The sequence below is a fragment of the Rhizophagus irregularis genome, chromosome 8 (genome assembly GCF_026210795.1).
Source record: "Rhizophagus irregularis chromosome 8, complete sequence".
Classification (NCBI taxonomy): Eukaryota; Fungi; Glomeromycota; class Glomeromycetes; order Glomerales; family Glomeraceae; genus Rhizophagus; species Rhizophagus irregularis.
Window position 1 is genome coordinate 660,803 of NC_089436.1, and position 16,607 is coordinate 677,409.

The following is a 16,607-nucleotide window of genomic DNA, read 5'->3' on the forward strand; positions in this document are numbered from 1 at the left end:
TCATTTTACAATGATCTCTTCAAACCCTAATCGTATCTATGATTCAAATTTACAAGATAAATCATCCCACGATTGTATCATTGATAAATCTAATCCTATTAATAATATATCAAATGATATTATACAAATAAATTTATTTGATCCAGTTGTAATAATTCGTGGAAATGTAAATGAATCAGTTGGATCATTATTAAGAGGTGAAATCATATTAACTTTAAATAAACCAATGAAAATTGGTTCTATTGAATTGAAATTTATTGGAAGAACTAAAATTGTTCGTCCAAATGGTGGTAAGTATCATTATTATTATTATCTTTTTTTTTTTACCCTACAAATTTTTTTTTAATAAAATTATATTCTCGAATTTTCTTTGTTTCTTTTAGCATTCGGAACAATAGACAAATATAAAGAAGAGATTATTTCACAAAATATAAATTTATTGAGTCATTCAACATCTAATACTACTATTACATCAACATCCTCTTCTTCATCTACCTTTCCGATTAAAATCTTTTCCAAACCATTATTCTCATCCCCAAGCGTTAAGGAACGTTATTATACATTCTCATCGGGAACACATAAATTATCATTCGAAATTCATTTACCAGGATCATTACCGGGGTCGGTTAAATCAGATTCAGGATCAGTAAAATATAAATTAAAATTTAAGATTGATTATATAACAACATTATATTTGAAAACTCTTTCATCGACTCGTGAAGTTGAAATAATAAGAATGTTAACAGATTATATTAATTATAGTGGTATAGAAATATCCAGAAGTTATGATAAAATTATAGATTATCAATTATCAATACCAAAAAAATCCTACACTCTTGATGATATTATTCCTATTAATATTAAAATAATACCTTTAATTAAACAATTTAGATTACATTCAATAGAATGTTTCTTATTACAGAAAATTACTTATATGAAAGATGATGATCATACTGAAACTATTAAGAATTCAAATTATAATAATATTATTCGTTTTAATGAACATTATGATAAAATTTATGAAACAAATATGAATTTTGAATTAAATAAATGTAGGGATATTATTATACATCATAGTGTAGATACTCCATTAATTAGAATTAAGCATGAATTAAGATTTTGTTTATTAGTAAGTATTACAAAAAGTGATTATGGTATTAAAAGTAAATTATATTTTAATATAGGAATTAATTTATTAAGTCGTTTGGTTAGAAATGATGATGTTTTATTACCGAATTATGATGATGTTAGTTTTTATTGTCCTTGTCATCCTGAATATCAAAGAATCGCTGAATTGATTCTTGGGAATTCTTATAATAATAATAATAATATAGATGATGAGAGGTCATGTGATGGGTTAACATGTAATTTTTGTAATCTTTCAAATAATAACAAACCACCACGATATAGTAAGACGATATAGTAAATATTTTTATAAAAGAAAAAAAAAACACTTATTTTATTTTTATTTTTTATAATATTTTAATTGTATATAAATTGGTTTACATTATCATTAATTATATATTTTTTTTTCGGCTAAATCTAGTGTTTTTTTTATCTTTTTTTTAAAAACCCATTAATAATCTAATCCTGCTATCGAACCAAAAAAATTTTAAAGATACATTATTAAAAAAATTTGTGTAAATAGAAAAAGTAAAAAAAAATAAATAATAAATTAAAAATATAAAAAAGAAAAGACAGTTTTAAATAACAATATTATAATATTATATATATTTTTTTTTCCTTAAGCATTTTAATTGGAACTTAGATTATCATTATTAAAATTTAGATATGATGGTAGATTTATTTTTTTTCCTTTTTCAATTTCTCTAATCCTTGTTGATAAATGGAAGGTCCAATTATAGAACTAACTTTCGATGAAGTTTTGGTTACTTCCGGTTCAGTAAAACTTTCTTTCGTTTCAGTATTGCTTTCTATTACATTTCCTTTTGTGTCTTTCTTGGTAGTTGTCACTTTAGTAATTGTTTTTCCATTTTCATCGGTTTCTATTTCTGTTGTAGTTTCTGTTACAATTCCATTCACATCCGTCTGGCTCATAGTGTTAGTTCTTGTTTGTTTTCTCTTTGGCGTTTTTGAACTACTAGTTTTAGCATCACCGCTAGTTGTGACAATTGTTTCTCCCGGATTTGATCTTGACGTTTGAGTATTGGATTCTAATTCATTACCCTTTTGATCTTTTTTGGTGGTTACAACTGTAGTAGTTGTTGATCCATCATCTTCGATTACTTCTGTCGTTGTAGTTACAGTCATAATTCCATGCTCATCTGTTTCATTTTTGGTGAAAGTTCTTGTTTGTTTCCTCCTTGGATCATTATTGTAAGAAACTGTTCTTGTTGTTGTTTCATCACCTGTGATATATGTTTCTTCCGGTTCAGTAACAAATTCGGTAACACCATACATTGTTTCAGTATTGGTTTCTAACACTTTACCACTTGAATCTTTTTTGGTGGTGGTCACTTTAGTAATTGTATTGCCATTTTCATCGGTCTCTGTTTCTGTTACAGTCACTGTTACAATTCCATTCTCATCCGTCTCAGTACTAGTTTCAGTATTTACTTGTTTTCCCTTTTGCGTTTTTGAACTACCAGTTTTAACATCTCTTGTTTTTTCTGTATATGTCTTTGTATCGGTATCAATTACTTTACCGTTTGGATCTTTTTTGGTGATGATCACTTTAACTGTTGTTATTCCATTTATTCCATTTCCATCGGGCGTTCTTTCTGTTACAGTTTCTGTTACAATTCCATTCTTATCTGTATCAGTCATAGTTTCAATAGTAGTTTGTATTTCTATTTGCCTTGTTGAACTACCAGTTTTAACATCACTTGTTTTTTCTGTATATGTCTCTGTATTGGTATCTATTACTTTACCGCTTGGATCTTTTTTGGTGGTGATCACTTTAACAGTTGTTATTCCATTTATTCCATTTCCATCGGGCGTTCTTTCTGTTACAGTTTCTGTTACAATTCCATTCTCATCTGTCTCAATCATAGTTTCAATAGTAGTTTGTATTTCTATATTCCTTGTTGAACTACCAGTTTTAACATCACTTGTTTTTTCTGTATATGTCCTTGTATCGGTATCTATTACTTTACCGCTTGGATCTTTTTTGGTGGTGGTCACTTTAACAGTTGTTATTCCATTTATTCCATTTCCATCGGGCGTTCTTTCTGTTACAGTTTCTGTTATGATTCCATTCTCATCTGTCTCAATCATAGTTTCAATAGTAGTTTGTATTTCCCTTTGCGTTGTTGGACTACCAGTTTTAACATCGCTTGTTTTTTCTGTATATGTCCTTGTATCGGTATCTATTACTTTACCGCTTGGATCTTTTTTGGTGGTGGTCACTTTAACAGTTGTTATTCCATTTATTCCATTTCCATCGGGCGTTCTTTCTGTTACAGTTTCTGTTATGATTCCATTCTCATCTGTCTCAATCATAGTTTCAATAGTAGTTTGTATTTCAGTAATATTTTCTATTTCCTCAACGGTAGTACTTGGTGATGATGTAATAACAATATAATCAACTTGACTTTTGCCTTTACTACCAGTAGTAGATTTGGTGGTAATGTATTGTTTATCATCACTTGTTGTTGTAGTATTAGGTGCGGTGGTAGTTTTAGTCGTTACAGTTCTAACTATTGTGATATATTCTTCACCATTAATTTTAGTAATGTATTCTTCATCATTAGTTGCTCTGGTAACATATTCTTCATTACCAATTTTAGTAATATATTTTCCATCAATATAAATGGTAATATATTCTTTACCAGTATCTGTTTTAGTAATATGTTTATCTCCATCAGGTGTTGATGTTTTTGTGGTGGTAGTTTTAATAGTATCAACTGGTTTATCTTTTTCTTTATCATCATCTAAATAGATAATACTATATCTTACTGTTGGTCCATCTGCAGCTGTAACTCCAGAAATTGCTGCTCCGGTAGCAATATTTATTTTATCAGTTTTGTTGTTGTTCTTTGGAGCGGGGCCAAGACCATAATATACTGGAATACCTGCTCCATATGAATATCCACCTCCACCACCTGTTGATGTATTTGGTGTATCATCATCATCTTTCTTTGTTGCTTCAAGGTACTTTCGAGCATTATCATAATTTTCTACTGTACTATCTCTAATTGTACTATCAATATTGTTTCTAGGTTTAGTCTTCGTTCCTGTAGTTTCTTTTTCTTCTGTTGTTTCTATTGGTTCCTTGATTTCTTCGGTTACTTCGGTTTCTTTAGTTTTTTTATCGGGTTTTCCAACATCAGATAGAACAGTAGGATCTTTTGGTTTCTTACCAAAATTAAGTATTCCGGGAAGTCCCGGTTTCTTAGGACTCTTACTATCATCTTTATCAGTTGGTGATGGTTTTGTTGGTTTTTCTGATGTAGAATCAGCTGGTTTAGGTTTATCTTTACCAGTGGGAATATTTCCAAAAGTATTTGGATTATCTCTATCATGAGGTTCACCATCTTGAGGTCCACCATCTTGAGGTCCATCTTGAGTTCTTGGTAAATTATGTGTAGTAGTTGTTTTATTAGCATCAGGAGCAAAACCATCATCTTTCTCATCACTTGAATCATCATCACTACTACTACTGCTAGTGCTAATAGCATCAAGAGGTTTTTCACCTTGAGATCCTGTTGGTCCTTTACCATAACAACATGAGGAACATAATATAGAAATGGATTTCAATACTATAACCATTAAACATGATGATAATACGAGAATTGGTACAATAGCTGGTTTAACATGAGAACCTATATATACAGAATAAATAATTAATTGAGGTAAATCTTCAAAGAATACTACAGCTCCTGTTGCAAATAGAATTGATTTTCTTCCTTCTTCTGAAACTGGTGCACTCAAACTTTCTACACCACCAACTCCTGATGATACAACTTGTAATGCATCCGTATCAAGGTATGATGCTGTTTTAAATGTATTTGCTATTCCACGATGATTTTTCCACCAATTATTAAATTCTTTACGATTTCTAGCATTTTCTCTTTTAATTAAATTTCTTGTTAACATGAAATTTAGAACTATTGGTAATACAAAAAATAAAACACTATAAATAAAAGAACAAATGATTATATCGTTAGAAAAGGTTATGATGTAAAAGAAATATATATATATATATATATAATTTTTCTTACGTTGTTGGGAGAACCCATTTGAAATCTCTTCCGTGAAGTGACATGAATGCAATATCAAAAGCTATATCAATTGGGATCAAAGCAGATAAGAAAATTGGCAAAAAGTTATTTGCTCCTTTTTTACATCTCAAACGAGCAAAAATAAATAATAAAGTCAATATAAGGAATAAGAGAAGGGCTGCAAGAAGGAATCCCCAATATTTTCTCCAAAGTTTTTCAGTTCGAGGAGCTCCATTTGATGCGTCAAGAAGACTGGCACTATTACCATTTGCTAATGAATTAATACCTCTATTTTTAACATCATCATCTAAATCTTGTACAAGTTTTTCTGAACTAACTTGATTAGCTTCTGTTGTTTTCTTAATATCAACTCTCATTATAACTTGATCTTCTTTTGTATGACCATCATATTGATAACCTACAGTTGATAAACGGGTTCGTTCACATGAAATTGCACTAGCTAATTCATCACTCATTGTATCTGCAAACGCTTCTCTATCTTTTGAAGAAAGTTTTGTATAATAAGACGTTCCTTCGGTTGATAATCGGATAATTGCACTTTCGTCTTCTGTTGAAGAAGAAAAAAAAAATCTTTAATATTTGACAAGAAAAAAAAATATCTCGAATTTCGTATTATAAATTCAAAAAAACTTGCCTCCTTCTTGATATGTAAAAGGTGTTGCTGATTCTGAAAAAAAAAAAAAAATTTTTTTTTTGTTGTTAATATATTATGTTGACGACGTAAAAAAAAATCATATAACATTTTATAATATATATTACTTACTTGTAGTAAAATTCCAAATTTGTGGTCTAATACCAATAACATTTTGTCCATTTGATTGTTCCTTTACAAAATCATTATCAACTTGAACATAATAAGGTGCATTGAAAGCATCTATAGCACCATATAATACACTAAATGTAACGGCAGTACCATTTTCGAATGTAACAAATTCTCCATTTGTTGATGAAACAGATTGTTTTAAAACTACACTATTTCCATTAACTTGATAAACGCTAACGTTTCCTGTTGAACTAGCTATAGGTACCGTATATAAAATGGTAAATTTTTGTTCTGATGCTGTGTCCAAAGAAATTTCAGCACCTTTTGATGGAGTTGTGTTAGATATTTTTGAACTTCCATATCCTCCTGGTCCTCCTGGTGATTTAGAAGTTCCACCTTCAACTATAAAAATAAAAGGTAAAGGAAAAAAAAAAATTTTTTTTTTAATATATCTTACATATTTATATATAAAAATATATATAATTTTTTTTAAAAAAAAAATTACTTACTTGAAGAGAAACTCGTAAATGAATCAGATGATTCAATTGTAATGGCTCCACCATTATTTTCATTAGTTCCAACATTTGAAGCATCTTTTGGAATAGCGACAATAGTGTTATTAGGAAGTACGATTCCAGAAGTGTAAAATCCTAGAGGAAGATCCCAAGTTCCACCATAATTTCCTTTATTATCAATAATATATGTAATTACGTCCCCACTAGTTCTATCTGTTGTAAAAATAGCATAGCCACCATAATTTAATGGTTTGATATCCGTAATAACCTTATTATTCGTATATGAAGAAAGATCTAATACTGTTGTAGTAGCATTTCCATTACTTAAGAAATCAATTTCGGTATATGTTGCTTGATTTGCATTATTTGTTGTTTGAATAACACAACTGTAGCCAGATGATTGATATGCTATATTACATACGAGTATTTGTATACTAGTTGCCGTATTATCTTGATAAATTGTAAAAGGTCCTCTAACTGATTGTGAATAATCTTTTTGTATAAATGTAGTAAATACTGATCCACCATTGCTTGTTGTTACACAATATCCACCATCTTCCGTTGAGAACCCGTTTACAAGTTCCGTGTTAAATGTTTCTACAGTAGTTATTGTTTTAGATGAAATTACTGATACTGCACCATTTCTATCTCTAAAAAAAAAAAGTTAAATTATATTATATTAATTAAACGAGTTAAATAAAAAGAAATGATACATTTATATTATTAATTCAACTTACGGAGATCCATAAATAACCCCAAAGACTTCTTTACTTGCGTATTTATTACACATGTATAAAAATCCTTTACCATAAGAGTTTTCAACAATTTGACCATCATTACATGAACTCTCGAACGTAACAGTACTGTATTAAATAAATAAATATATATATATATATTAAATAAAATAAGAACGTGTGATGGAATAATTATTTACATACCTTCTTTCAAAACCTTTCCAATCAATCACACTACCACAAGTATCACCATTTGATGAAGGGTTACAAAGATATGTAACCAAAATAAATCCTTCCGTGATCGCATGAATTTTGATTTTATCCGTCATAAGTAAACTACATTCTGGTACATCAGGATAACTAGTACAAAAACCAGTTAAACATCTTGCAGCTTGTGGATTTTGATTGCATACATCACATCCTGAAGCGTTTTTATTATAAGTACAATCATTACATCCAGGTAAAAATGGATTACTAGCACAATTCGGTATACACTCGGGAGCTCTTGGATATATGGTACAATCAAATTTTTTACCATTACATCCTACCGTTTTTGCAGTAGCACCAGCACAATTGGGAAGATTTGCACAACCTGCGGCAGAAGGATTTTTACCACAATCTGGAGCATTTACACAATTTGGACCATATGGATTTGTTGTTGTACAATCAAGTGGTGCACTTGATGGATTAGCCGAAGGAGAAGTTGAAGGAGTAGCAGGAGTAGGAGTAACTGGAGGAGGAACACCACCACATTCGGGACTTGTTGGATAAGTTTGACAATTTAATTTCCCATTATCACATCCGTCAGCACCGGGAGTCTTTCCGCAATTTGGAACATTAGCACATCCCGGAGGTGGATTTGCAGATCCACAATCAACTTTACAACCGGGACCATAAGGATTATCATCGCAAGGAGATTTTGGAACAGCTTTACAACCACCAGCTTTTTCACAAATATCTTTACAACCTTCAAGATTAGGATTTTGACTACAAGAATTTTCAGCAGATTTTGGATCTTTACATTTATCAGGATATTTAGAACAACATTCAAAAGTAGTTGCTTTAGCACCATCACATTCAGGATGTCTTTTAACAAGATGAATATTTGCTGACATTGAAAAAGTTTGATGCCTTTTAGTCAAAGTTGATTTTGAAATTGAACAAAAATTATCAGCAGGAATAGAATGTTTTTCAACATTCAAAGATTTTGAAGTTCCATCAGGTTCGATTACATTAAACCATAAATTTTGTACATTACAATTTATGTTAGGTTCTTGTTTTGTTAATCTTAATAATATAGTACCATCCAGATAACTAGTACTTTGAATTACTTTAAGATCACTTTCAGTATTAAGAGTTAAAGGTTGTTGAGCAAAAGTGAACTGAGGTAAAAAAATTGTAATAAAACAAATATAAAATAATATCATTATAATAGGTCTATTTTCATTTAAAAAAAGTCCAAAAGAAACTCGTTCTTCTATCCTAAACTTATTTCGTTTCAACATATTTTTTTAATAATATTTTTCTCAAAAAAGAAAAAAAATATTATTATTATTTAAATATTTAGGGTAAAAATGAACAAGAGGAGGAAAAAAAAAAATTAGAAAAAAAGAGTAACTTAATGGACTTAGAGAAAATCCAAAAATTTTTTTTTGCTAATGAATAAATAAATGTGAAAAAAAAAAAAAAGTTATGCACAAAAATGGACACAAAGGAGCTGGTTAGATACAAAAAACTCCAAAACGTATAAAATACTTTTTTTTTTTTTTTTTTTTTTTTTTTTTTTTTTTTTTTTTTTTTTTCTTTTTTTTTTTTTTCTTAACTCTTGAATAAGAGTTACCATAACAACAAAAAAAGATGTGCTTTTTATTTATAACTTACATGCTACATGCTTCCCCGTATAATTAATTATTCAAAAAAAAAAAATGGCGGATACAAACGCAACCGAAGAGATAACAATTGAATCGCACAGATTATTGAATTTAGAAATGAATAGCCAACGAACTTTATTTGACATTAAAGTCGTGTCACATTATACTCGCTTTTTGGAAATTCGGCCGCATATATCGAACGTACAATGATTGTACAATAGTACAAAGGGATAAATTTAATCATTTTAATAAGACGACATGAAAAAAACAATTTAACACGTTAAACTCTTTTAGTAATAAAAATCCTTTTAACTCCCATCGGCACAAAACGACCGAGATTTTTTTTTATTATTATTAAAATTGACTTTATAATTATAATTAAAAATATTATTATTAACAATATGATAAAAAATGGGTTAAAATAAAGATAAAAAAGAACAATGAAATGGTAATTTTATAGACGAATAATGCAAGGCAAAAAAAAACATCAGCCCAATTTGATTACACAATGATAACATTTTTTTCATTTAAACAAAATCAATATTAGAGGGAAATTTTCTCATATCACATAATCGAACAACTTTTTTAAAAATATACATTTATATATTAACGTCAAAGACGCCATTTTACTCTCATGGATAAAAATAATTGTTTTTTTTTAGATCTTATTCTTTTTTTGTCTAACCTGTTGGGATAAAAGTTTTAGCGCGAAAGTTTTGTTGGTTAATAATCAAATATCATTGATATTGAGAAAATCACGTGATCCCGCCAAAAAAATTTTGCTTCGCCTCACTTCCTATAAAATGTACATTTCATTGTTGATATATATATATTTATTTATTTATAAAAAAAAATGTCAAAAAAAAATATTGGTAATATTTATTATTTATCGGTTTTTTCCCTCTTTGAAATGAATTAATATAAAACTATAAAAACAATATAAATTTTAATGAATAACACGACATTAAAAAATTCGAACGAAAGAATATTAGATTTTCCGAAATTTCTTTTCATGGAATTCTAATTTGAAAGAATGTTACGCAAATTTCCCATACACTGATATTTTTTTTCTCATCTAAGAACTAACAAGTTTTATTTTCTTTTCTCCTTAAAATTAATAGATATTTTTGTAAATAAGGTTTATCTCTTACAAATAATAAATTGTTATATTTGGTTTTTTTATTTAAAATCTCCTTTTTTGAAACATTAGAAATATTTGTATCACTTAATATTATTAAATCTGGAGTATTGCCGCGTGACTCATAATGGTTTTATTATCTAAGGATCTACAGATCTAATATAGACTTCAATTTTTCCATCTCTGAGTTTTCTCTCTCTCTTTTTTTTACGACTTTTGGTAAGGCTTTGGATAATAGTTACGCTAAAACAGTAAAATAATTGATAAATTTTATCCCATTGTTCATTTAATCAATTTTTTTTCTAGAATTTTAAAGATTCTAGATGTCGATTTTAGTCCCAGATGATATGAAAAAAAAAACCCCGTTTTAAAATCGATTAAAAATCGATTTTAAACGATTCGATTTATCCAAATGGAAAAGAAATAAAATAAGATTTTCCCACCATTACATTATTTATTAAAAGTTGGGAGCATGTGAAACGAATAAAAATCTATCCCAAAACTATATCACGTTAGTTTAAATGCATTCAATATAAAAATTCGAGTTAACCGGCCCGACGAAAATGGCGTGTAATACTTCACATGATTGTAAAATCATGTGAATTGCTTACTTTTTTTAGAGGTTTTTTCTGCATATTGTGCATATTCGGGCTGAAATATTTTGTTACACAGTATATTATATGGTTAGCTTTATATAGTCTTATTCCTCTTATTAAGTTTAACGTATGGAACTATTAGTACAATGAATACTGATAAAGATTTTTTTATTATTATCACAAATTCTTGGCCCTAATCAATTATCACTATCACATATTAAACCAGTTAGTCTCGTAATTTTCACAATAATAGCGAAAAAGAAACTGTATATGGTATTGGGATCGCTGCAGGTCCTTAATTAGAATGTATCCTAAATTCATTTGCATTTGTTAATCGAAATTTTAGGGTTCATTCTATTCGGAAATAAAAAAGTATTTTTACCATATTTGTTAAAAAAAAATTTCAAAATATATTTCTTTTTTTTTTTTTTAATTTGACAAAATATTTGAAATCACGTGATAGATTTGATTTTTTATTTTTAATCCCGGCCGAAGAATTCATGATAATTTAGCCTGACATTTCTTTTACTATGTCATTATCACAGGAGATCAGGAGATGTCATACATAACCTGTTCAACGCATAAAAATAAACATAAATATTTTCAACATTAGATCTTTACTATGGTCATTTTATTGATGTTATTGATGCAAAAACCGGTAATATTGCATTATGCATGACTATGAAAGTGACTCTTTTCATTTCAACATTTCGGCCGATTTTTATTTAATTTAATTAGAAACTTCTTTCGAAATGTTATGATGTAAATAATGTAACAAAATTTTTTTAGATATTATACTAAGTCCATATAATTAAAAGAATTCTAACAATAGATCACTTTCAAAATTTTTTTTCTTTTTATGATCTAAAAATAAAAATCCTCATCTTTATCCGAATACTTCGCTATCTCAAAATCTAAAACAACCCGAATAATTTACCATATGATAGATAGTACACGGATCAACTTTTTTTTTTTTATGAGTGTGACGCGACTATGCATTAATTGTGATACTTTCCAAGGGTAAAATTCTAAGTTAATAGAAAATTTTCGTGCAGATTGCTTGAAACAAGAACCCCTTGTTATGCATACATTAAAAAAAAAGGCCATCATGTATATCTTTCTTTTTTTAAATAATGTCAGCCAGAATTTTATAATTTTGGCCCTGAAAAGAATGAATACATGCACACCCTCCCCTAGATCTATTATTTATTTATATAATGACTGTTATAACTCGGCAGCTTGAGACCCTAAAATAAATGTAATTAGGCAAAGAATTTTTATATACCATAACATTACCACCATAACTAACGATTGTTTAGGAAAAGATTAAGATTCTAATATTTAATTTCATTATTTGAATTAACTTTAATTTCACCTTATTTAGAATTATATTGATTATCCTCAGGAAATACAAGTTATCTACAACGAAAACTTAAATAGAAGTTCATTGGAGCAATGAAATAGTTCATATTGTACAATTCATTGAGAAAACAAAATTTAAATAAATAGGATAAAATAATTTAATATAAAAAGTATATCTCTCTCTTCAAATGGTATTAGAAGATATTACTAATATTACACATATAATTTTGTTACGCGTACAAATGTTTGAATCACAAATGTTGACACAAAAAAAAAGAAAAATTTTTGCAAATTAAAAATAAAGTTAATTAAAAACTATGAAACGCTTCAGATTAATTAACGATAAGTGTTTTATATAATGATATATATATTGGCTTTTTTTATACAGTATATATTTTACAGTATACTAGGAAAAAAAAAACTCTTGTTTTTCGATTTTATAACGGTTCATCTTTTTTTTAAAAAATATAATATGTACTGTATATATATATTATATATTATTATTCAACGGCAAAATAAAAAAAAAGCCTCTCCCCCCAATCTGATAGCCAACGAATTTGACGTTATCTATTTAATTTTAATTTTGAAACCCGTCCTAGCGTCCCGTGTAATGTTTGTTGTCAAATTTGTTCAAATATAATATAAATATATTTTTAATTATATTATAATTGTGTGGCGCAGTTTACATTTTAATTGACCGAAATTAAATTGTAACATCAATCGATTCTATTGGATATATATAAAACATTTTGACATCATTTATAAATTAAATGCATTTGAGAAACAATATAATCACGAAAATAATTTGAATGAATTAATTGAATAAAATTCTTTAATGGAACGATTTTTTGTTTATCTTATTTATGTGTGATAATTTCCGATACACATAATAATTAATAAATAAAATTTTGTCTTATAACACGGATGATAAATAGAATTTTTTCGATCTTTTTCAATCTCGTAATTATTTTACGCATAATGTTTGTAGTATAATCATTAAAGTCTTTAATCAAATAGAATTCATCTTTTTTTTAAAAAAAAAATGTTTCATAAAGTAACCATAAATGATTTAGTCCAACTGCAAAAGCTAAATGTAACTGTATTAAAATTTTTTAAAAAATTGGAAAATATTTTCTCTTTATAATGTTTTATCTGTGGGGTAAAATGGTAAAATAAATATACAATAAATAATTATAATACATATTATATATATATTATTTATGAAAAAAAATGAATTGCACAGATTTTATTATTTATTTCAATAAAAGTTTTCTCCGGATGATTATAATAATAATAATAATAATAATAATAAATAATAATAATAATAATAATAATAATTATAATTAATTATAATTAATTATAATTATAATTTGTACTGTTACTGCTGTATATTATTTTAGTTGAAGAAAACTTATACCACGTTTTAAAACCGTCCATGTTTCACTCATGTAAGGACTTACATGTGTCGATTTTTTGATAGGTTATGTCGACTGTTGCTCGTAGCTTATAATTCCTGTCTACCAACCAGTTTTAATACCGAAATGCAACTTAAATACCTTTTTTTTTTTAAGCTTACGGCTAAGATCCTCAGGCTAAACAAACAAAAAACAAGGTCGCGAGTGCTTTTTTTAGACCCCTAATAATTCTAAATTAAAATATTACTCAAATTCGACCCATGTTTCATCATCCTTCTTCTTCTCGGTTTCTCCCATTTCCTCTTCCACTTACTTCCTTTACTTATCCAGTACTCATTACTTCCAATTAAAAGTGGAATGTACGATTCACTCCTTCTTTCGTTTCGATATCAAATTTCTAACTATAGATAATTATAAATCTTTTAAAAAAAAAAAAAAATTACATACATATATATTTATTGAATTTTTTCTTTCTTACTTTCTTTATTTATTTCTAATATTATATATATATATATTTTTTTTTTGTTGAGTTATGCCTGAATATTCACCCTTGGTCGTTCTTTATATTACTACACACTTGATAAGCCTAATTTTATTATCTATTCTCGTTTTTCTCATTTTAAAGACCGGATCTTTTATTTCGAAGTGGACTTTATTTCAACTATGCATATGCTTATTTGTCTTGGGTTTATCGAGTTTACTTACCGTAATAATATACGGAGATAGTATGAAAGATAAAGCTCTCGACACTCCTTTGTGTATAATTCAAAATAAAATTATATTATTAATTTATTGTCCTTTAAAATTATTTCCGGGAGCTTTATGTATATATTTATGGTTCGCGGTAGCACGTTCTAATTATTCTATAGAACAAAATTATTTTTGGTATTTTAGCGGTGTAATTTGGGTCACAACAATATGTGTAAATATAGTTGGTTTTAGGGAAAATAGAAAGGAAAAAAATTGGGGCGTTATACCGGGTGAATTTTTTTGTAAATCGACTCCTTCTAATACAGTATGGTTGTTTTATCTTATTCCAACAACTGTATATGCCTTTTCTTCGCTATTAGTTTCAGGTAAAATACATGATCTTCGATCCACAAATGGTATTTTCATGTGTCACCATTTTTTATAGTTTGCAACACGAATTAATTTTTTTTTTTTTTACCAAAAAAAACACAGCACATTCTAGTTATATTCTATGGGGTCGATGGCGTAATTTTAATCAAAAACAGAATCGGCGAACAGCGATAGATCTTGGTTATGCTGTCAGATTAACCGTTTTAAGTGGTTTTTATTCGATTTTACTTTTAGCTTCATTGATACCTTCAGTTACTGAGAAAATTGATAATGATATGACAGCCAACAATCAAACCATTACATTTCTTGATTTTGCCCCTGCATTTTTGTACGTATGATTAATTAAATTCCTTTTATATATATATTTCATAAATTCATTTATATATATATATTTCTTTTTTTTTTAGTGGTACAATGCTCTTTATGATTTTTGGAACAACAAAATCAGCAGCAATCTTTCTTCCATGTTGTTATTATATTCCTCCAAGTGAACGTAAAAGACAAAGATCAATGATAAGTCAACAATATGAAAATTCTTCAATAAGATCTCGTATAAATGATTCTATTGAATTAGATGTAATAATTAAACAAGATAGTTCTGGAATTAAACAAGAAATTTCTGGAACCGAATCAATATTTGAATCAAATTTTGCAACGGTTTCAACTAGGAATTCAATACTTGAAGATTAATAATAATGATGATAAACAAAAAAACAAACATCGTAAATTTGTAAAAAGAAAAAAAGTAAATCTGTAAATTAGCAAAAATTTAGATAAAAAAAAAAAATATTGAATTTTTATATTATTATATTATTATATTAATTTTTATATATCGTAGAAAGAAGAAAAACTTTTTTAATTTGAAATTAAAAAAATTTATTTTTTCTTTAAAATGAGAGATTGGAGATATGATATGGGAGATATGATATGGGATGATATGTAAGATAACAAACAAAAAAATAACAAGTACAAGAACAAGAAATTAATTAATTACGTGGATCAAAATGGAAAGTTTATTATTATTATAATTATAATTAATTATTAGCCAAGATTACTATTAACTGAGATTACTATTAGTCAAGATAAAATTATTATTTAACCGAGATTATTATTAGTCAAGTTAATTATTATTAAACGAGATTATTATTAGTCAAGTTAATTATTATTAACCGAGATTACTATTAATCAAGTTAATTATTTTTAACAAAGATTACTATTAGTCAAGTTAATTATTTTTAATCGAGATTACTAGTTAACTATTTTTAATCGAGATTACTATTAACCGAGATTATTATTAACTGAGAAGGAAAAAATAATTACAAAAAAAAACAGCTGTAACTTTTTTTTTTAATTATTAATATTTAATATTTATTTGCATGTCTTTTTTTCTTTTTTTTTTTTAATTCTTTTTATTTAATTTCTTGGGAGTATAATTAGTATAATTTTCTTTAATATATCTTCCACCTACAAAAAAAAAAAAAAAAAAATTTAAATAGAATTAAAAAAAAAAAAGAATAATAAAAAAAAAAGTCCCCGATCTCGGGAATTTTTGTATTGCATAAAAAAAAATATGACATGTGAGGCCAAGAAATTTTTCAATCAGTTCTTTTTTTTCCCTGCTTTCCTTGCTTTCCCTGATTTCCCTGCATGTTCACATGTTAAATGATAATCACTTGCTTTACCCTTAAATATTTGTTAATTATTACTATAATGGATTTCATTTTTTGGACGAAAAAGAATATACTTTTAACTATAAAAAGAAGTTATTGTTATTGTATATGAAATTTTTTTCTCACTCTAATTGGTTTATAATACATTTATATAATATATCCATAACCATGGTTTATCCGTTAATGGGATTTGAATGATAGAAGCTCATCATATTTATTATACGTACACCCTCTTGGGGAGATTGAACAAGAGGGAGCA

The 16,607-nt window shown here is 27.3% G+C and overlaps 3 protein-coding genes across 3 annotated transcripts; 2 read left to right on the forward strand and 1 right to left on the reverse strand.

Annotated features, from left to right (window-relative positions):
• Positions 1-10: 10 nt before the first annotated feature.
• Positions 11-1,460, forward strand: OCT59_028048 (uncharacterized protein; the record flags this gene model as incomplete). The annotated part of the gene is made up of 2 exons (XM_025311632.2): positions 11-290; positions 384-1,460. The coding sequence occupies 2 exons, from the start codon at positions 11-13 to the stop codon at positions 1,421-1,423; spliced, it is 1,320 nt and encodes a 439-aa protein (XP_025169794.1). The 3' UTR covers positions 1,424-1,460.
• OCT59_028049 (uncharacterized protein) lies at positions 1,423-8,893 on the reverse strand. The gene is made up of 7 exons (XM_066147052.1): positions 7,421-8,893; positions 7,220-7,345; positions 6,477-7,132; positions 5,968-6,369; positions 5,839-5,871; positions 5,184-5,751; positions 1,423-5,095 (listed from the first exon to the last, which is right to left on the reverse strand). Exons 1-7 carry the CDS (start codon positions 8,719-8,721, stop codon positions 1,804-1,806), a joined length of 6,378 nt encoding a protein of 2,125 aa, XP_065993803.1. The 5' UTR covers positions 8,722-8,893; the 3' UTR covers positions 1,423-1,803.
• Positions 8,894-13,867: 4,974 nt separating this feature from the next.
• Positions 13,868-15,368, forward strand: OCT59_028050 (uncharacterized protein; the record flags this gene model as incomplete). Its single annotated transcript, XM_066147053.1, has 3 exons — positions 13,868-14,704; positions 14,781-15,006; positions 15,086-15,368. Exons 1-3 carry the CDS (start codon positions 14,131-14,133, stop codon positions 15,366-15,368), a joined length of 1,083 nt encoding a protein of 360 aa, XP_065993804.1. The 5' UTR covers positions 13,868-14,130.
• Between the last annotated feature and the right edge of the window lie 1,239 nt (positions 15,369-16,607).